This window comes from Pelodiscus sinensis, chromosome 4 (genome assembly GCF_052426305.1).
Source record: "Pelodiscus sinensis isolate ZL-2025 chromosome 4, ASM5242630v1, whole genome shotgun sequence".
NCBI classification, from domain to species: Eukaryota; Metazoa; Chordata; order Testudines; family Trionychidae; genus Pelodiscus; species Pelodiscus sinensis.
In genome coordinates, this window is record NC_143055.1 from 117,970,771 (window position 1) to 117,994,145 (window position 23,375).

Sequence of the window (23,375 nt, forward strand, 5' to 3'; positions counted from 1 at the left end):
GACCAGTTGCCTTTACCTCCTCGTCATGGACTCCGGCCCGGACATGCCCATCATCAGCCTCCAGGAGGGCAGGATTGTGGACCAGGAGGACAAGGAGGAGTAGGAGGAGCAGGTCAGGCTGGTCACCATGCCCACCAATCAGGAGGCTGGCATCAGCCTGGAGCCGGTACCCTCCTCCCAGAATATCTCCCAGGGCTCAGATGAGGCTGGGGAAGGCACTTCAGGTGAGTTCCATCACTTTCCCTATCTACACGTGGGGGAAGGCGGCAGTCTGCGAGGAGCTGCATGCTTCTCGCTCAGCTTTCTTGGCCTGGGGATCACACAGCAGTTACATGGAATGGCAGTCTGGAGCACCCAGCCCCATGAGGCTGTCACACAGGAATCCGTCACTCCTTCTCACAAAGTTTCTGGCCAGGCCTGCCTTACTCCCGACTCCGTGGTGGAACATATTTCCACAACAAGCTACCACTAAGGAGGCTGAGGTCATGGAAACACACAGCAATGCCACACACGGCACAGGATCATGCCCACACTCTCAGGCAGCATCCATGCCTGGTCAAACGCGGTGATGCAGTGGACACTGATCCCCTGCATGGGAGCACTGCCGGGGGACGAAGAGGAAGGGACCCCAGTAGCACTCTCTCTTGACAAGCATCATCTGCTGCTCACACACACCTCCCCCAATACTCTCCCCTCCTCTCCTTCAATGGGCAGAGATAGAAGTTCTCCCTTTTTGGAGGACAGAGCCGGCTTTAGGAAGTGCGGGGCCCAATTCAAACCACTTTGGCGGGCCCCCCACACCCAGGATTTTTTGTTGAGCAAAAAACAAACAAACAAACAAAAATGAACCCACACAACAAACCACAACCACACACAAATATCACATCAGAAGTAGATCTGATCAAAATGTAGTTGAACATTTAAAAAAAAATGCCATCCTTTATTATGCAAAATTTTACACAAAATTGAATCAGTTGCCTTAAGTGTAGGTCAAATATTTTCAATTGCAAACTACCCAATTTTTTCAATAAAGTTTAAAGTTTGATTTTTAAAAAGTTACCAGAGAGCGTTGCTGTTTTCTGTTAAATTGATTTACTTTTTAAATAGCAAAAATGGAGTCTTTGTGAAGAAAGTGTCAGTTCTGTGGTCAAATTGCAGTCCTTAGTGATTTCAGCACCACTGATTTCACTAGGTAATATAATACCTCAGCAAGGACATTGCCTCCTTGCACTGCCCTTCAACACACTGACTGCATGTTGAGTCCAAGGTCAGTCTAGACAAGATTGTATCAATGATTTTTGCTCAAGCGATCACTGAGACAAGACAAGGACTCTCAATTGATTCTAGTCAGCTCTGCCTTTAAACACTGGGGCTGTGTCTACACTGGCATGAATTTCCGGAAATGCTTAAAACGGAATACTATTCCGTTTTCAGTTTTTCTGGAAAAGGAGCGTCTACATTGGCAGGCTGCTTTTCCGGAAAAGCCCTTTTTCCGGAAAAGCGTCTGTGGCCAATGTAGATGCGCTTTTCCGGAAAAGAGCCCCGATCGCCATTTTTGCGATCGGGGCTTTTTTCCGGAAAAGACTACGGGGCTGTCTACACTGGCCCTTTTCCAGAACAGTGTTCCAGAATAAGGACTTATGCCCGAGCGGGAGCAGAATTGTTTTTCCGGAATAGTGGCTGATTTTGTACAGTAGAGCATCGTTGCTTTTCCGGAAATTCAAGGGCCAGTGTAGACAGCTCGCAGCTCATTCCGGAAAAGCGACTGATTTTCCGGAATAAGTGGCCCAGTGTAGACAGAGCCTGGATGTAAAGTGTCAGATATAATTGAGGACTCCCAAATAGACTCTTCACCACCAGAAATAAAACCTGTTTCCATCTTCTGTGACTTTCACTTAGATGTGACTCACTATCCTCTGCTTAGTGTTCAAGTTATGGTAGACCCTAAGCTAGGTCATATTAAGTTCAGGTCTTTTAATCATACAATATGGATAACATTTCATTCTCCTAGCTCCAAGTCTTAAGTGAATTTCAACCCAAAAGAGCCAAAATTGATCACCTTGACACAGCAAGTGTGTCTACTGATCTCTGTGACAAAGTAAGTTGTCTGTATAAATAAGGTCTGCTCCTGAAGCCTTTTCCTACAGTTGATTAACAGATGGCAGTAGATTGCTCATTCAGACCACTGGCTGATAATAGTTAGTCACCCTGACCAGTCATTAACCATAGTCATGGACTCATCCTACTCTCCATTGTCTCTATGATTCTCTGATGACTTATGACAAAAAGGAGGGTGGAAAGGGAAACTGAAGGGAGAGGCCTCTCTAAATTCACCAATCAAAGAGCAGTATTGCCAAACCAAAAATCACAAGGAACGCCTACACAAAGTTATGAGAATGGTCTACAAATGATAAGATATTTTAAAAATAAAACGTGTTGGATTTTTATTGGCCTTTTGTTTGAGTATTTAGGGTTCATGTTTTAAAGCTTTCCTCTTTAGCTGTAAGGCCCAGAAGTATAGAGAACTTTTTTTAAATGAAAGCTGAGATTCCTACATAATCAACTGACTCCAGGCCTTTAGAAAAACACCAAGGCTGTGTCAAGAATGACAAGTTTTTCCGCAAAAGCGTCTGTGCCAATCTAGATGCTCTTTTCCGCAAATGCTTTTAACGGAAAAACTTTTCCGTTAAAAGCATTTGCGGAAAATCATGCCAGTCTAGATGCAGCCCAAATGTTTTGAGACTCATGGTAAAACAATGGAGGAATTCTTGTGAGTCCATGCTTTGCCCACAGTATAAATAAAAAAACCAACAATATCTTCTCCACTAAACATCCTAATGAGATACTGCAAATGCTGAACTGAATTCAACAGCTCCTGATATGAACAGGTATCAACCTAGTTTTTCATATTTGAGATGGGTTACCAGGAACCATACATGACAATATGAAATCTTTCCACTCTCAAGTCAGCATATTCACAAAGCACATATAATTTTGATCCATTTTATATTATTTTCTCGCAGGGGCAACTGGCCCCTCCCGCCCCCTCACTACTCCACTGCCCCCCCTCCTGCAGATCTATCATCTTATGCATGTGCAAGATCTGTGAGAGCCCTCCCATGAATCTGCAGTTATGGTATGTCTACACTACCACCCTAGTTCGAACTAGGGTGGTAATGTAGGCAACCGGAGTTGCAAATGAAGCACGGGATTTGAATTTCCCGGGCTTCATTTGCATATAGCCGGGCGCCGCCATTTTTAAATGTCCGCTAGTGCGGACTCTGTGCCCCGCGGCAACACGCGGCACAGACTAGGTAGTTCGGATTAGGCTTCCTATTGTGGAGTAACGGTACTTCCTTGTGGAGTAATGGTAGTTCGAACTAGGGTGGTAGTGTAGACATACCCTAAGTGTCTGTGGCGCCTGCTTTTGGGTGGTGTCTCAATGCTGTCTCATTCACCTCCAAAGAGGGAGCTTCCCAAAGCAGGCCCTAGTTGCAGACCCCCAAGGCATCCACAGGTCCAGTCTCCTTTCAATGGGCCCACTTCCTGGGGCTCATTGATCTTGGATCTGGCTTCCATCCCCTCTCCAACCTTTGCAACTGCCCAGAGATGCCCACCTTCCACCTTTTCCATTCCCACCTCATTCACCCCACAGGGACAGTCTCTGCCTCACTTGTCCTAGGGACTATTTTACCAAGACGTAATATAAAGTTTCCATGTAAAAGGACTCACTACAAAGCTAAAAACTTCAATGAGAGAATGATTAATACAGAGACGTGTCTACCTCTACCACAGGGAGACACCTCTGCCTGCCTCCAGCCCTCTCCCCCAGAGTCTACAGCCCCATTGCAAAACGGGGGAGTGGAAGGAAAGAGGCTGAGGCCCATCAACGGGATTGAAGCAGTCACGAGCAAGCCATGCCCGGGAGCCATTCTCCTGTCTATTGCTGGTGCAGTGTTGCTTCAGGCACGCTGAAATGCAGTCACCTCTAGGGTGGGCTGGACAGCCGTTTAACACCTGCACAAGGTTTCAGGCAGGGGGCAGTGCGGGCTGCCTTACTGCAGAGCCCCCATCAGAACTACTGTGCCCTCCTGGCTTAGGAAAAGAATAAACAGGAGGATTGGAAATTAACCCTCTCAGTCTCACATCCCCTAGGCAGGGAATGAGCCATCTACATTAGACCCCAGCTGGAGTATCATGTCCAGTTCTGGGCACCACATTTCAGGAAATATGGAGAAACTCCAGAGAAGATCAACACAAATGATGAAAGGTCTAGAGAACATGAGACATGAGGCAAGGCTGAAGAAATTGGCCTTGTTTACCTTGGAAAAGAGAAGACCGAAAAGGTACATGAGAGCAGCTTTCAAGTATCTAAAAGCGTATCATAAGGAAGAGGAAGAAAAATTGTTCTGCTTGACCTCTGAGGTTAAGATGAGAAGCAATGGGCTTAAATTGCAGATATTTAAGACCAGGTGAGACAGACACCTGTCAGGGATGAGCTAGGGCAACTCAATTTTGGAAGCCCAAGGGGCCACACTGATACTTACAGAACATGCTGAGGGCCTCGACTTAAGTGAGGTTGCATATGCAAGCAAATATATACAAATAGCTTCTCTCACACTGACAGACATGAACACAAAGATTAAGGCAAGACTACACAACACACAGGCCCCACTTAAGTCAGTTCTGCTGATATTGATAAAATGCAATATTTACCCGATTTCTACCCATGTGACAGCACTTTTCATAAGCAATGACAGTCCAAGAATTTAACTACTAAAACACATATCAAGAGAAGATCATTACACTGACTACTTTTTGGTTTTGGCTCCCACTCGCCGGCCATGTGTTGATCCCCACATAAACCGAAACTGGTCCATGGGGCGTAAACAAACTGGCTGTGGGCAGTATACCACATTAAAAATAAATATTTTTAAACCTTTACCTTTTCTCTCTGCTGCCATGTCTCTTCTACTTGCTCCATCATCTCCCCTGGTGCCTGCTGCCCCATAACTCCTCACCCTCTTTTACTGTCCTGACTCCTGCCCTTCTCACTGCCCTCAGCCCTCCTGCAACCTGCCCCCTCCACCAGCCCTTCACTCCCCCCCGTGCCCACTCCCCCAGTAGCCCCACTCTGATTAAGTGAGCTATGCCTCCTCATCCTCTCTTCCAACACCTCCGTCTACACACCTGCCCTGCCTCTCTCCTCTGGTGCTGGTCCCTTCCCTGCAGGTGTCTGCCCTTCTGCTTCACCCTAGAATCCCCTGGCACCTGGACCTTCCCTTAACCCCTGCACCCTCCTGGTGCCTCCCCCTTCCCTTACTGCCCCTGCCTCCTTTTTCCCTGAGGCCCAACCCTCACCACTCTCTGCCCTGTTCCCCTCCTGCCCCTCTGTGCCATCACACATTACTTCCTCCAGCCCCACCTTTCTCATGCCCACCCCTTCTTTCAAGCCTTCTCCCAGCAGCTCCCCCTCTAGCCCCCAATGCCCTTCCCCTCTCCTCTCCTCTCCTAGCATCATCCTGTCCCCTCTCCCACTGACACCTCACCTCCTGCCCTTTCCCTCATTATCTGCAGTGCACTTGGCCCCCGGCCATTTGTCTCTTAGGGTATGTCTACACTGCCACCCTAGTGGAACGAGGTGAACCAGTAGTTCAAATTAGTGAGCCTAATTCGAACTACCTACTCCATGCCGCGTGTAGCCACGGGCACGGAGTCCGCACTAAGGGGGATTTAAAAATGGTGGTGCCCGGCAAGATGCAAATGAAGCCCGGGATATTTAAATCCTGGGCTTCATTTGCAACTTTGAATGCCTACGTTAGCCACGCTAGTTCGAACTAGGGTGGCAGTGTAGACATACCCTTGGTGCCTTCCCCTTTCTTTCCCTTCCCCTCCCCTCCCCACAAGCCCCTTCTCCTTCCCCTCCCCCTCCCCCACTGCACAAGCCCCCCAAACCCTCTTCCCCTCCCCCAAGACTCTTCCCCAGCCCCTCCCATGCTACACAAGCCCCCCTAAGTCCCTTCCCCAGCTGCACAAGCCCCTTTCCTACCTTCCGCATTGCGGGGCCGGAGTCTGCACTCAGGCCCCGCAGTCCGAACCTGGAGGCAGCCATGCGGCCTGCCTCCAAGCACTTTGAAAATCCCGGATGTGACATCACGTCACGCCCAGGCCCCACCCACCTGCAACGCCGTGCATGGGCGAGGGGAAGCCGCCCAGAGCCGCGCATGGGGTGGGACAGTCCGGGGTATGGGGACACTACAAAATAGTTATTTCGGGGGTTATTATTTTGAAATAAGTGCGTACTGCAGACATAGCTTCACAGAGAACACCCTGTCAGCTGCCTTCTTTCTTTTATAATGAGAGGATCCAGCTTGAGTTGCTCTGCTGACTGCTGGCTTTCACCCTGCAGTGGGTACTGGGGCTTTGAAGTAGGAATAAGAGATCCTCTGGAAAAGGGCTTAATTCTGGAGGATCGTGCCAGTCTAGACACTTTTTTCCGGCTTTTCCCCAAGCTGGAAAAAAAGCGGTGGCCATGTTTATATAAATTCCGCGGGGGATATTTAAATCCCCCGCGGATATCCCTATTCCCAAGTTCAAAATTAGCATGCCCCTTCCGAAGAAGGGGCCAGTGTAGATGTAGCCTAAGAATCCGAGCTACAAAAATATTACAAGGCAATTCCATTCTGGAGTAATGTTAACAGATAAGCTCGTTGATTTAAGTTGTGTCTGGAACCCCTGGATACTTACAGGGGTTTTATAAAAAAAATACTGTTTTTATTATATATGCATTGTATTATTTATGCATCTTGAAATAATCCCTGCTATTTATATCCCACTCTGTGTTGTATTCATTAAGAAATGTGGTCTGGTTTATTTTCTTACATATCAATTCTAAAAAGAAAAGCCACATACACCAAACAACTCTCTTGTGGTAGGAAAGCTGCAGAACAGTGAATGGCAAACAACTCTCCTCCACCATTCGACTGAGAGCCTTGCAGTTCATCTAGACCGATTTCTTATTAATACCGATAAAAGCATAAATGTGATTGCAGCCTGGCTAAAGTGCTTCCTGGAACACTTCGCTTCCTGGAACATCCCCTTCCCACAATTTCTTGGTAACTAAAAAGAAACTGATTTATCGAAGACATATTTTCAATACTAGACAATCATGCTGTCCAATCTTAATACAAAAGGACACAAATGGCTTTCTGACAATTTAACTGAAGAGAATAAAATGCCAAAAGGGAAAAAAAAGGAGCCTTACCTTTCTTACTTTACCCCAGAGGAAAGACTGCTTACTCAAAAAAAAAAAAAAAAAAAGAATTTTAGCTTTATTTTTAGTGGATATATTCTACAGACATGGTGGGTCCTGTTTTAGCAAAAGGGGCAAGATTAGATTACCTCTTAAGGTCTCTTTGGGTATGTCTAGATGACATTCCTCTGCTGACAGAGGCATGTAAAATAGACTACCCAACATAGTCAATGAAGTGGGGATTTAAATATTCCCAGCTTCATTAAAATAAAAATGGCTGCTGCGCTGTGCCGGCTCAGCTGATCGTCGGCACAGTGTGTGAGTCAAGATGTGGATCGGTCAACAAGGGAAGCCTTTGTTGACTGCTCCCTTATACCTCGGGAAACGAGGTTCACAGGAGTGGTCGACAAAGGCTTCCCTTGTCGACCGATCTGCGTCTTGACTCGCACGCTGTGCCAACAATCAGCTGAGCCGGCACAGCGCGGGGGCCATTTTTATTTTAATGAAGCTGGGGATATTTAAATCCCTGCTTCATTGACTATGCCGTGTAGCCAATTTTACATGCCTCTGATGGCAGAGGCATGTAATCATTCTAGACGTACCCATAGGTTACATCTACACTACACCGTTATTTTGAGATAACTAGTATTATTTTGAAAAAACAGACAGCTTATTCCGAAATCTGTAAACCTCATTCTATGAGGAATAACATCTGTTCCAAAATAACTATTTCGAAATAAGGCGTGTATAGACCCTCCACTTCTGCTATTTCGAAATAGCCCCTCACCAGGGCCATATTAAGTTATTTTTCCGCAGTGCCTCCTGGGGCTCTAAATTGAGATAGCACATCTACATTGGGGAAGCCTGCCTCAGACCAATTTTGAGGCTTCCCTTCAGTGTAGACGTGCTATTTCAAAATAAGCTGTTTTGGAATAACTATTCCAGAATAGCTTATTTCGAAATAAGTGTGCGGTGTAGATATAACTTTCCAATCCCAAATTTCTATTGTTCCATAATAGAACCAAAACCAAGCCAATGGTATTACAAACTACCTTACTGAATGTTATGTTGTTGCTTAGGAATATCTAACCTGATAGTAGAAAAATCCATTCAGCCTACATCTCCTAAAACTCTCATAAGATCTCCCAGCCTTTTGACTCCACATGACAAGCTAAAATCTTCATAGGAAATAATTGTGGAATTATGACTTTTTAATGTACAATATATAGAAGTCACACCAGTTTTTGTTTATTTTTTTAAAGGAATTCACTGATGGTGAAAGGTTCCAGAGGGACACTCGAGAATGAAAGACCCATGTTTATCTCCCATAGGAGCAAAACACTGGGGCTACGTCTACACTGGCTCCTTCTTCGGAAGAGGCATGCTAATTTCTAACTTTGGAATAGGGAAATCCGCGGGGGATTTAAATATCCCCCGTGGGATTTAAATATCCCCCGTGGGATTTAAATAAACATGGCCGCCGCTTTTTTTCCGGCTTGGGGAAAAGCCGGAAAAGAGCGTCCAGACTGGCGCGATCCTCCGGAATAAAGCCCGGAGGATCTCTTATTCCTACCTGAAGTAAGGATCTCTTATTCCTACCAAGCCGGAAAAAAAGCAGCGGCCATGTTTATTTAAATCCCGCGGGGGATATTTAAATCCCCCACGGATTTCCCTATTCCAAAGTTAGAAATTAGCATGCCTCTTCCAAAGAAGGGGCCAGTGTAGACACAGCCTGGTTGTAGAAGTATGAGTTCCCATTCCGCGGCATTGCCAGCTAGAATTAGTTGGGAATTCTTTCACGTTTTTTGTTGACAAATGCTGACTTGTTGAAAATGATTGCAAAGCATGCCTCTCCCTGGGAATGGGCCCCAAGAGGACAGAGCAGATTGGTGCTGGCCACAGGAAAGTGGTTCCCTCTTCAACCACCACTGGCTGCTTCATGATGTTGTAAAATATGAACAGGCTGAACACATGTTGCAATGCTTAAGCTGTACAAGAGAAGGTGTTAAGAGGCTCTACCATTTAATATCCTTTGATATCAATGGAAAGACTCCCATGGATTTCAATGGGCTTGGATACAGCGCATTTCTGATTTCCTAACGTGCATGTAAAAGACACAATTTGACAATTAATAAGTTTTTCTTAAACATAGTCTTCTAGCATGTCCTAGTCCTCTTCATATACAAGTAAGAAAGTTGTGTGGAATTGCATCAGACTGCTATGGCCATCAATGAAAGAATAAGGGCCAATCCAGGAAGGCACAAGAACAAGAGAAGCAAAACTCAGGAACAAACTTTTTCTGCTTTTATGTGTATCTGTACATGGATAAGAGAGAAAATATTACGGTGGTGTGCTTAACAGGCTGAGGCAAGCTTCTTTTATTGCACAGTTCACAAGCATTATTACACTTGACAGTAATTCACAAGCTTCCTACAGGCTAAATAGTTTGTATACTGACTTAAATATACAGAGGTATCAAACACATTATGATTCTGCCAATGCAACTTGGGGAATTTTCCACTTCAGATTGCTGAGGAAAATACATATGCTGTAGGGTAGGATATCATGTATGGAGGAACAAGGTGGGCAGGATATGGTGTTAGGCATCATTATTCTCAAAGGATCAAAGAGCAGGCAAAGGCATAGTAGAAGTGCTTCATTATATTTTAAATGGGAATAGGTCTGAAGGTAGGAAACCCTGTGGTGCTTGTAAAGGATTAAGTAGGGTAATGTGCTTTTAAAGAAGACATAAAGTGCCATATAATGTGATACATTTAAGCCTAAATGATTTTTTCTATGAGTCCTCAATGAATGTTTAAACAAGCATGCCTTTGGTCCTGGTAAATCTGCTCACAATAAATAACTGCCACAAAAATGGAGATTCTTTTGACTGACTAAGATGCGTATTTCATAATCTAAGCAAAAAAAGGAACCCCTCCCCCCAATTTGGAATACACAGAGTATTTAGGAATACATGCAGTCCCCGGGTTACATGGATCCGACTTACATCGGATCCCTACTTACAAATGGGGTGAGGCAACCCCGCACTAGCTGCTTCCCCCCAGCAGACTAGGGAGACGCGAAGCTAGCGCCGCACCCCCAGCAGACCAGGGAGACGCGGAGCGGCTTTTCTCAGCAGACACCTCAGCTTGAGAATGAAGGACTGAGGGAAATGAGGTGTGGGAGAATAAAACTGAGCTCTGGAGAAATGTTTGGCTAGAGTTTCCCCTACAATATGTACCAGTTCCGACTTACATACAAATTCAACTTAAGAACAAACCTACAGTCCCTATCTTGTACGTAACCCGGGGACTGCCTGTAATAAAGAAAAAATAGAGATAAAAGGAAATATTCTCCAGAATAATCCAAAGCAAATATAGAAATACAGATGCCTTCCTTTTTTTCTAATATGACAAAGTAGCTAAAAACACCCAAACTGGTTGTTTCCATGCCTTCAATGACTTTTATTTTCTGACAGAAAGGAAAACCGAGGGCAGACAAGAACATATTTAAGGTGCCTATGCGTCTCAGGCTGTCATATATTCTGAGCTTTCAAACTCTATTAATCTGTTCAATGTCTATCTACTCAGCTATCCTTTAACCATACCTGAAACAGGTGCTGTGGATGTAAAAGGAATGAGGGCACGCACAGCCATATACATAGCTTGACCTAATTTATGGGGGGAAACAGGGACTAGGATATGTGAAAAACCAGAAATTTAGAAAAAGGATTGTGTGTACATCTTACCCTTCTCCCCTGCCTCTGTCTAAGCTGACCAAGGACATACTGAAGTTGCATCTTTTCTGATCCAAACAGAGATAAAGAAATGTTGTCATGGGGCTTAAATTGTGTTCTTATACACAGATTATTGAGAGTAGTAATCATGTCTACTATAGTAGTGCCTAAAGGCCAATCACAAGTGAGAGAACTGCCAAATGTGGCACCCAACTAAGGAAAAAACTCTCCCCACATTTCCATCGTACACCAGAGCCTAGGGGGACCCAGGTTAGGGGATTTTGTGGGCTCCAGTCCTGCAGGGAGATGGTAGGGAAGCTGGAGCACCAGAGTGGGCTCCCCAGTACTGAAAGGGAGGTTGCATGCAGGTAAACCAGGGGCAGCATCCAGCCCCGGGGCCATAGGTTCTCCACCCCGATCAAAATAGACAAGATAGACACAGGACGGGGGAAGGGGTAGAACACAGCAGCAGAGTGAACAATGTGATGGCAGCAAACAGTACATTGGTTCCATTATTTTTTGGGGGGAGGAGAGAGTTACTTAGGAGGGATCGGCTAAATAGAAAGACAAAGTAAAGATAGAGCAGCGAGGTAGACAGGATAAGGGAGAAGATGACATAAGGGGGAATTGTGCAGTGAAGTCAGGCAAAAAGACTGTGAGGAAGGGGAAGAAGGCTGGAAGAAATTGCCCATAGGCACAGGGCACACAAAGCCCAGTCAAAATAGTACAAAGTTCTCCCTAGATGCAATGTGGACATATCCTAACACCCATAGCTCACCCTTATCAGCTGATTTGGAGTCATGGGGCTCAGGCTGCAGGGCTGTTTAGTTGGGCTCAGACTGAAGACGAGAGTTTGGGACTCAGCTGACTTGTCAGCTGACATGGGCCAGCCATAGGTTTAATTGTAGTATAGACATATCCTCAATGTGCAGAGAGGCCCCTGCTTTGTATGTTTCTGCTTCTATCAGGTGAGGTCTGACTCATTCCTCTCTGCAATTTCTCCCCCTGCTCCAGGCCACATGGTATGGGGAGGCAGAAGTGCAATTTCCATTGAAATTGCTGATATACAATCCATGAAATCCCACTGAAATAAATGGGATGCATGAGGTGTCACACAGCACTGAATTTGCCTCCATAGTATTATATTTGTCACAATATAAGTTACTAAGCAATAGTTATCAGGGTGACAGAGAGAAAAATTAAAAGGATTTTAAACTGTATGAAAAAGGTTTAAGACAGTGCCTGCCTTTGTACTCCTGTTGTTCGACTGGTTTCACTTTGCAATGGCTGCCTGCACATCTAATTTACCTTGGAGAGGATGCAGCAAAGGAGTGTTGTTAAAGCAAAGGATGTTTGACATATTCATTTGCAACACACATGCTATAATCCCCAGACACGTCCTTACAGTCACAGTATCTGAATCTCTTCATGGACACACTATGTGGCCTAGTGGAAACTTTTTTTTTTTGTATCTGTATTGCCTTATTTATTAATTTTTAGTAGCTGTCCAAGAACATTTAGTTGGCAAGCTGTCCGTGTTGGTTTCTTATCTCGTTGAGTCATGACTTAGCACCAATTAACGGTGTTATTAAAATGAAACACAAAATGAGACCCAAAATTAGTTTGATTTGTTTGACGTTATAATCTTATGGTTTTAATAGCTCTGGTGTGGCCAGTTGTTCTTCAAGGTCTGGAATGAGTACATTAAACAATGTAAATGGGCCAAATGAATTCCTTAAATCCTTCCTCTGAATTATTTGCATGCTTTCATTTTAGAGTTATTTTAAAGAGACTAACCTCTGCCTCAGTTACATTTTTGTCTTAATTTTCTTCTGCGCACAGGGTTGGTATGTAATACTGTATTTATCATCCAACTGAGGATGAAAGATTCAGATAGATCCTGCAGAAGCAGAGCTTCCTATTCCTTGGAGAGAGATATTTCTTCCTGGCCAAGCCAAATACAATCTTCAAAGAGCCTTCTATTTATCACCTGTCTGAGCAGCACAGGGCTCTCTTGCTCTCTCTCTTTCTCACACTGACTGTGGCATTTTTTCCTGTGAGGTGTATGGGGCGGTATGTGTGGGGGGGGGAAGCGAGAGCGAGCACTCATGCATGCATATGCAGGAATAGTTGGAAGTGCATGCTCATTGGGAATGGCCTTATAGTTATTTGGAAAGAGAGAGAGAGAGGTTGGCTGATGGCTGCTTTGCTAAAGCTTAGCTCTTTGATACCATCACGTGCAAACACTTATTCCTAGAAAGCAAAGCTATGGGAACTCCGACAATACCGCTTCTGTCAACTTAAAGACAGAAAATGCCATGTCTTCAGGAATTAGAACTCAAAGACTGTAATTTGGAATTACCTGCCAGTGACTGGTTGCTTTCCTTAGCTAAAGGGAGCACACAACATACAGCTGTGTGTTTTGTGCTGCATTTTATGATTGCCCTGAAACTTATTTGTATAGATTTGGCAGGCAAGCTAGAGTGATGGATTTTTTAAAGGGGCTTCTCAGCTTTATAAGCACCTTGCAAACTGGACCAAAATATATTTTCTCAAAAATGTCTTTTCCCATCCCAATCAATTTTTAGCTGTCCCATTTTCTGACACCTTCGAACTCTATACCTCAAATGTATTTCAGCTTATGACACATTCTAGCAGGATATCATAAGAGCACTTCCCCTGGACCGTCTCACCTCTCCCTCTTTCATGACATTTAGTGTTTGGTAAATCTTGGTGTTGAAAAATACAATCCACTGTATAACGGTGGTGGGTGGAGTCACTTTTTTATAAAACTCCTAAACGGTTTTTGTTATCTTGTAGCTCTTTTACTGTTAAGAGCTCACCAGTAAGAAATGGCTTCCTCCCTTTTTTTTAAAGACCCTTTCCTTCATGTGCAATCATCAACTGCCATGACAGCATGGGTATGTAGGATATGCTAGAAAGTGTATTTCAGTAGAAACAAAGGCAACAGCTCTGAAATGGCTTGATTGGCTTGATAGATCTAAAAAAGATTGAACAACTAAACATGAAGAAACATGCAGCAGTTCAATTTTCTATTATAATTAATTCTCCCCATCTTCAAATTTAAATTAATCCTTTAAAATTGGGCCTTGCTAAAATAACAAAACATACTGGTTTCTCAGGGCCCTAGTTTATAGAATCAATTTTAAATTTTCAATCTGGAGAGGTTATCAGAGGGATAAATTCTATTCTCTTGTCATTCACACATTGAAGTCACTGATGAAAATATTCACAAATCTCATTCTGTGCTATTTAATGGATAATAAAAGTGATGTTTACTCTTCTAAGAACTCACTTGACAAACAAGTTTTTACTTAATTTTGTTTTCTCAAAGCAAATTACATTTAAAAGATTCCTATGAGGTTTTTAAAACAAGGTCATGCTTTTCTGCCTGCTTTCTGCAAAACACATAGGATTCATAACCATGAGTGAAAGTTTTCAGAAGCAAAAGTCTAAAAACAAATCTGTGTGTTGTGTTCAAACCTACATAAATCCTACTTCAGGACACTGAAATGTCTTTTGTTATTAGAGTCCAGTAATCCTACTCTCATTTTGGATTCTGACAAATGTATTCTTCTTTCATGTCTCTAAATCCTCAATTGTTTTCAAAGCAACTTTTTTTTGGACTTACATTTTAAAAGGTAATGGAAAAGGAACTGGGCTAAGAACACCCAATCCTTTCTGCTAGGGCAATGAGCTGCATAAAATCCATGTATAAATCAATGAAGATCATTATTTTATGTGCAAATGCAGCTTCAAATGTTAACAACAACAATTAAAAAAACCAGCATTGTGCATCCAACAGAGCATCTCCAATTGTCAAGGGAAAGGAAAACCATGTTTCATACCTTCTGAATGCCTGCTGGTGACTCCAGCACATTGTTCTCTGAGCCGTTACTTCTGTTAATCATTCGCCACATTTGGGAATACATGCTGTCCCTCTCAAAAGGATTCATCCCCTTCACTCGAACATGCTCATAGACTGCAGAGTCCAAGACAGTGCCATAAGGAATATCCGTCTGCCTGGAGAGATCCTGGAGAGACCTTAATTGGTGGTGAAGAAAAGAGACACAGGAGACATGATTCCACATTTTCAAGCTGAACGGGAGCTGCAGGCAAGCAAAGGGCACACATATGAAGACAGCTGCCAAGTCACTGTTTTGTTTGTTTATTTTCTTAAAAGACAAAGTAAGACTAGGAGCAACAGAAAATTGCTTTTATGCTTCGAGACAGAAAGAAAAGTGTGAGGCCGAAGGGAAGGGGGGAAATGAGATCAAAGGGGAAAAAAGAGAATGTTGCAAGGAACAAGAGTGTGTTCTCCAATGACAGTCGCTTTCTTTTAGGAGGGGGCAAAAGGGAATGTTTTTAGCCACTCCAACAAACGTAAAATTAATCTGATAAAAGCCTGGTAATAGCCTAAAGCAGTGGTCCCCAACCTTTTGAGGTTGTCGGGCGCCAGGGGGCATGGCCGTTCGCCCGCCGGGCACCAGGGGGTGGGGACACTTGCGCGCCCGGGGGCGCCCTCCCCATAGCCGCATGCCCAGGGCCGGGGTCCCCCCATAGCCACGCGCCCGGGGCCCCCCCATAGCCGCGTGCCCGGGGCTGTCGCTCCCCCCCCCCCAGAAGCGCTGCGTGCCTGAGGCCGGGGCCGGGGCCAGGGCCGGCGCTTCACCCCCTCCCCCCCGCAAGCGCCGCGCACCCGGGGCCGGCGCTTCCCCCCCCTCCGCAAGCACCGTGCGCCCGGGGCCAATGCTCCCCGCAAGCGCCGCGCCATGTGCCCGGGGCCAAGCCAGCCCCGAGCACCTGGCGGGCGCATGGAAATGCCCCCGCGGGCGCCATGGCACCCACGGGCACCGTGTTGGGGACCACGGGCCTAAAGTAATGTCCCTCTATTTTACACATTACCGGGGACACTCAAACTGAAATCAGAAAGATCAGGAAAAGAGCTCACTGAATATATCTTTAACAGGGGTGGGCAAAACGGCCTCCACAAGCTGGATCCAGCCCACCAAGTGGGTTGATCTGGCCCACAGAAGGCCTGCTGAGCCCCCACCTCTAGGCCAATCAGGGCCTAGAACCGAGCTTAGAATCAACCCTGGAGGTTGACTCTAAGTGCCACATACCCGAGGGCAGGGAATAAGAGACTTCGCATGCTCCCTTTGCCTCCTGGCCAGTCAGGGCTTGGGGGCGGGGGGAGCACATGAAGTCTCCTCCCACCCTTCTCCCATCTCCTAAGTGACACACGCTCCTTGTAGGATGGGGACAGGGTGGGAGGAGACTTCATGTGCTTCCTTACCCTAGCCTCCTCCCACTGCCAGAGTCATAGGCACCTAGAGGAAACCACCAGCTCTGGGGGGCGGGGAGGGAAGCAAAGACTTCATGTGCTCCCCCACCTCAATTGGGGTTGTGGGTGGGGAAGCATGGAAGTATCCTGCTCCTGCCCCTGCCCCTGCCCCTGCCGCCTGAGGCCCCACCACTACTGGGGCATCCCCCGGGGCCACTTCAAAAATTCCTGAGCTGGTCCCTGGTAAAAAATTATTGCCCACCCATGATCTTTAACTATTAGGCCCAAGTATTATTTAGAACTGGCATGTTAAACACTATAAAACAGCTGTCTTTGCTGGTACATACAGCATCAAGACATACACTCAGCATCCAGACTAGATTCACAGTAGACTGGGAATGCTGCATAGCATAATTTCCAGAAGCTGGAGACTTCTGTTCTATTTTTATGAGCTTCCACTACTTTCAGTTCACAATAAATGTGCTCTGTTTGATAAGTTCTTTAGCCTTATCCACTCTTTGTTTATGTCTGTATGAGTATATACACTCATACAGTATACACAGTATAAAAACTCATTATATAGAAACTGATTTAGGGGTTTCTAGTGATGGCCAGAATATGTTGTATCTACCCTGTCTTGGCCTTAAAAAAGCTTTGTTATGGTCCCTTCAAGGTTTCAGACAAGACCTCTTTGCCCCTATTTACTCATCCTATTGTACCACTTAACCAAACCTTGATTTCTTTAATGATATGCATTACAGTATCAGAGGGACTGCTGTATTTTATCTAATACTTAGGACCCATTAAAACTGTTGCTGGCCCAAATTAGTTTTTATGTAACTGAACAAATCTAATGAATGACATTTAAGGACAAAAAAATTATCTGTCCGTATGCAGTCTTAAAGTAGGTCAGAAGTTCTTAAAGTGGAGCAGGATACGCTGGAGTGGGGCACAGACTGTATTTGGCAGGATGAGGGACATTAGTATCTTTAGAGGAAAAAACTCACTGTACACATTTTACCTACATCAATGAAAAGCAAAGCTCATTCCTCCAGACATGTCCAGTCCTCAGATAGGACTGTACATTTGTCTCTGGATGGCACTGTGTGTTCTAGTGGATTGCAAAGCGTTATACAAAGTCATAGCCATGTGTAGATTAATCCATTTTCTATGATGCAGAGTGCTCATTTAATTGTAAGCAGGACCACAGTTGCAATTTTACTTTTGCTCTTATTACAATAGGTTGTTCGTTCTGTTTGTGTCAACGCCTTGCTGTTTTAAATATTTAGTGACAGTTGCATGTTGATTTTTTGTATTGGCATATGTACTTGGAGGGGTGTGGGGGGGTGGCTAACCTACTACAGACACAGAGAAGAGGGCACCATCAAATAAGTTTGAGAACCACTGAACTACACAATGGGAAACTGCAAAGATTTATGTATAACCACTAAAAATGGAAAAACAAATCTGTGATACTCAGCAGCCTGCAACCTGTTCATTTGAGCTACAGCCTCTTCCCGACTTACAAACCGGTTACAGACCAAGCAACTGGCTGTAACTCGATTTGTTCGTAAGTCAGACCCCATAGAGTTACACGCAACCATGCTGTTCATAAGTATGGATCGCGTTTGTAACTCGGGGTCCGCCATTTACGACAGCTTTGGTTGTAACTGCGAACGGTCGCAACTCGGGGACCAGCTGTATGTCAAAGAGGAGGATATTCAAAAAAGCCTGAAGGGCAAAAATAAAGGACATAAAATCCTTAGATGTGGCAGGGATGCTATTTAAGAAAACAATAATATCTCATCCAGCATGTGTAATGCTGAACAAACATAGAACCAGGAAAGCAGAAAGTAAATCAATAACTATGACCATATTGTGATAAAAAATCTGCATCACTGAATCTCAGAGCCTGGGGCAGCTATATTGGTCTTGCAGGGCTTGAGCAATGGGGCTATAAAATTAGTGTAGACATTCAGGCTCAGGCTCAAACCTGGGCTTTGAGACCCATGGGTCTCCAGCTCAACCTGGAACATCAGCAATTTTATAGCCCCACTGTCTGACATCTGTAAGCCTGAGTCAGCTGACTTGGAAAAACCATGTAAAGGGGAGAGGCCGATGTAGAACTTATCTAGAACTGGCTTTTTGAGGATAAGGGATGCAAGTATTCTCATGGAGTAATATGTCAGAAGACGTAGTGCTGGATCTAATTAATAATTTAAAAAATAAGTCACTAAGTCCAGATATTATGCACTAATGTTCTGAAAGGGCTTGAATATGAAGTGACTGAGCAGTTAGCAAAAATACACAATCTCTCATTAAAAACATCCAGTAGTGGATGTACTCCAGTGATGTTTTATGCATGTATCTGTCAAGAGCTTTGGTATAATTGATGAAAGGCAATATAACACGTTTAAGATATTATATTCTCCAATTCTGGGTTGCTGCTGATGGTTCTGTTGTTAATAAGTTTCTGTATCTCCTGGCAGCACTCAGAAACATAACAAATTCTGTCACAGGCCATATATCAGAATGATCCACAATTGTTCAGATACTGGCCATACACATTACTGAAATAGGGGAGTGAGAAGTACTTACTGAGTCCCCAGTTTCTAATGACAACACCTACCAAAATTGTAATCAGTCGCTTACAGGACTCTGTGTAGCCATATAATTTCCAAGATAACAACCAACACAGCAATTTTTCGACATGTATTACTAACTGCAAGCATAAAAGATATGTGGAATTGCTACCATGGAACAGTACACTTAGAAATGAGAGAGAGAAAAACAGTTTCCCTGCACCTCTTGTAATTCTAAAAGCAATTTTATTATATATAAAAGGGTAAGCCAAAGTGCTATATGAATAATTGGGGGTGGAAACAGAATTAAGACTGGGAGAGTTCTGGTTTTAATCCATTTTTACTAGCTTGCAACAGCAGCATAAAATAGGGCAGGAAATGGAGAAGTATGAGGATAGAGAGTGTGTTTATCTCCTTATTAAGGGACAAAAAGCCACAACTGAATTATTTATTTCGAACATTACATAACTAGTACAATAGCAGTCAGAGCCTAAGTCTGACTGCACCCTATGACTACGGGCAGTCTAGTGACCTGCCTTGAAAATTGGAGCATGACCTTTGTTCTCCCCATTCCACAACTCTACACAACACCGATAGCTACTCCATGAAGGGAAGAGGAGAGAGTGTGTGTGAGTTCAAATTCTGCACATCTGTTAAATTCTGTTTACCAACAACACATCCTAAACCCTGGTTCACCTGCCCCTATTTTGATGGTTAAATAGACATTCCCGGCTTGCTGATTCTGTGTAGAGGCATCATATTTAAACCACAAGAGCTAGAGATGGAAAATACCCATCAGTTTATTGAGCCAACCTCCAGCAAGGACCAATGCACTATGACTTCATTTGATATGTGGTCTGCTTCATGCATAAATTTTGCATTTGCATCTATACAGATTTGGGGAGAGACATTCACAACTTAGCTAAGAGGCAACAGAATAAAACAAACACCAAACAATATTACAGTTTAGGAGCTTCCTTCGGTCTATGAACAGATCAGTCTTTATGATCCATTCTTCTAAGATTTTTTTTTTTTGGGGGGGGGGATTTATATAATTTCTATTAATTTTTGTAAATTATAATTTTGCTTTTTAATTTATCTTTATTTCTGGAGTGAACAATTGATTCTCCCATTCATAGGCATGAGATTTACATTACTGACTTCCATTAGAGTTAATGGGCACATGTGTAAGTCCCACCAGCCACTGCACATGTACACACAGGAGCATAAATCTCAAAATAAAGACAACTTGGTGTCAAAAGACAACTTGGTGTCAAATGAACCTGCACTATGGAGGAATCCTCTGATATCTAGATTCTGATATCCTTACTCACTCTGAGTAATACCCTTTCTCATACTGAGTAATGCCTTAACCCATTTGATCAAGGGTGGTGAACTTAGATCCCAGGAGCCAGAGGTGGTCCCTGGCTTGCCTGGATCTGGCACCCAGGGATCTGGGCTCCTTTCCCATCAGCACTGGGGAGCCCACACTGACACTCCAGCCTCCACTGTCCCCCGCCTAACTGAATTTTCTGTGGGTCAGTGGACACTGACCCAAAAAAAGTTCCCCACCCCTGCATTAGAAGTTTTGCTGATTTCAACAGAAATCTTTGAAGAGAAAAATGCTTACTCAGCAAGAGTAACGGTGTAAGAATGGCTTGGATATTCTCATTTTGAAACATTTACAGTATGATTGATGGTAATAAATACACACTTATAAGTTGGAAATTAAAATTGCCTATATCACCAGTTTAAGAGAATTTGAATGTAGAGAAACTCTCTTCACTATTAACAGTCCCAAATTATTTCAGTGTATTACAACGAACAGACAACAATTTTAGTTATGGTTATAACTATAATAATTGTGAAGAATTTTGTGGAAAAATAGTTAAGTTATATGTGGGGAACATGGAATATTAATTTTTTTCTTCAATATTTTATTAGGACTAAATTAGATTATTTATGGCATAATACTGAATCTATCATAGGGTCATTTTGAGGATGAATAATATCTGTACAACACTTTGAATATGTTAAGTGCTTAGGCGTGCGCAGCACATTTCATTAGGGTGTGCACCCAAAGAAGTTTTTTTAAATGTACTCTTTGACCCTCATTAGCCACACCTCTGACCCGTGGTAGCCCTGACCCCCATTAGCCACACCTCTGGAGGTAACACTCTCAGGACAAGATGGACACATGACCAGAAGTAAAAGATGTCATGTGATCCCCCTCTAAGGACTTTTCCTATCATCCTCCTACCAATAGGGATTAGTTTGTCCCCCACCAAACCGCTCTCATGCAACTATACTGCAGTTGCATTAACCCAATGTGTGTGAAATTAACTTGGGGGTAGAGAGGCTGGGGGAAGTGTTCACTCTAAGAGTTTCCTCCCATGAGCAGAATGAATTTTGTGTGGTACACCAGTACTGAGTTCATGTGGCTTGTTCGGATGTGCCACTGTGGTACCCAAGGGTATGTCTACACTACCCCCCTAGTTCGAACTAGGGGGGTAATGTATGCATACCGAACTTGCTAATGAAGCCCGGGATTTGAATTTCCCGGGCTTCATTAGCATAAAGCCGGCGCCGCCATTTTTAAAAGCCGGCTAGTGCGAACCCCGTGCCACGCAGCTACACGCGGCACGGACTAGATTGTTCGGATTAGGCTTCCTAATCCGAACTATCTGTACACCTCGTTCCATGCAGCTTCTGATGCCGCAGCCGCCAGCATCTTCTTGCAGGGACAGGGGGATGGGCTTGCCCCGTCACACCCCTCCTTCTCCAGCAGCCTTCAGTCTGCCAGTGCGCCCTGCATTAGGGTGTGCCCAGGCATACCAGGCACACCCTGTGCGCACGCCTATGGTTAAGTGGTAAATATTTTCTTTATAAAGTTGAACCATTTAAAATTATATTTACTGATCAACTTGTATGATGTTTAGACAAAGGCACGGCAAACCAACTCAATCGCTTATTTTAACTCACTGGATTCTAGTCATTACCACTAGGGACGTTAGATAGCGGGTAACTGACTAGTCATGTAACTGCATGAATTTTTATTGGTTACATGACTGTAAGAATTTGACAGTTCCTGAGGGTGGGGCTGGCAGTCAGTACACTCTGGCCCCATTCCCAGGGAGCCCCTGGCCACCTTGCACTGCTGGGTGGCAGGTGGAGCCAGTCTGTGAGGAGAGCCAGTTTAAAAAACGCTGCCTCTGATGCAGAGACAGCAGCACGGGGTGGCATGGCAGCAGCCTCTGTCCGTGGGGGACCGAGCTCCCCATAGACACAGGCTTCTGCCAGAGGGGTAGAGGAGGCTGCCATGAAGCAGCCTCTGTCCGCGGTAGCCCAGGGTTGGCTGCGGACAGAAGCTGATCTGGAAGCAGCTCTTGCCTGTGGGGGGGTCCAACCTCCTAATACAGAAGCAGACAGGGGGGGAATGCATGTAGGAAAGGGGAGGAGAAAATGCTTAGACTTATCGACTAATCGTATAGTCGACTACACATTGACATCCCTAATTTCCACTTTCTGATTTAGCACAGTTTCCAACAACACAGATGCACATTTAATTGCAATCAGAGATTCTGCCCACTCTTTGTATTTAAAAAAAAAAACGCTCTCTTTGTATTGTGTCTTGTTAGTACACTCTCTTGCCTCCACTGCCCCTTTTCTCTCTTTAAAACAAATCCTACAATGGGGCGCAGTACCATTATCACTGGCAGTGCTTTAAATGGAATTCTATTTTTTTGCTCATGTGTGTCAAGAAGTGTTTTTAAAACTTTCAAATATGGTTTAATTTTTTTTTAAATATCCATTGATGCTGACTGCTTTATCAGAACTGACTATACACGTAGCTGTTTGTCAGAGAGCAATTAGTTACTAAATAATGAGGACAAATAATTGATCTGATTGCTTACATCAAAGTCCATATTTATTATTCTAATTCAGTTAAAGGTTGCCTGCAAGTTGTGTTTTTCATCTCCTGGGGATCTAAGGATTTATTCAGAGGCACGCTCAGGAGACAGGGCACAGCAAGACAAGTGATTTGAGGCTTGACAGTGACAGCTGTGACAGAAAGTAATAACAGTGCATGCCAGCTAGTTTAAAGGTCTGGATGGACAAGGTACAAGGCAAGGGGTGAAGAGCACATTGTCTTTCAGAGAGGGAAAATACGTATTGTCAATACAGTACATGGGCCCTAGTGTAGCTCACCTTCAAAGTAAATCTCTAGGAGTTCTGCAGTTTGGAAGCATGTGGGGACATCCTAGCAGTAATGAGGGTATATGAAAAATGTCTGGAAAAAACATCGACTACAAATAAGTGTATTGGGATTCCTGTTAAAACCTGCTAGAAAACAGATGGTTGAGGATCACTGCAGTGGGTAAAAGGCAAGTTGGATATATGGTCATTTAGCCCCGCACCCAATATCCTTCATTTAAAGAACGGGAAGTGTACAAAAGGTATAGCCACACACGAGGGAAATAACAGAAACATTTATATGGG

At 44.2% G+C, this 23,375-nt stretch overlaps 1 protein-coding gene across 1 annotated transcript in view; it reads right to left on the reverse strand.

Annotated features, from left to right (window-relative positions):
• Positions 1 to 23,375, reverse strand: part of GRID2 (glutamate ionotropic receptor delta type subunit 2) — a 1,117,109-nt gene that overhangs the window by 153,578 nt on the left and 940,156 nt on the right. Inside the window, exon 13 of the mRNA XM_006111957.4 lies at positions 14,858 to 15,053. Coding sequence (XP_006112019.1) covers positions 14,858 to 15,053 — 196 coding nt within the window. The remainder of the gene's footprint in view (positions 1 to 14,857; positions 15,054 to 23,375) is intronic.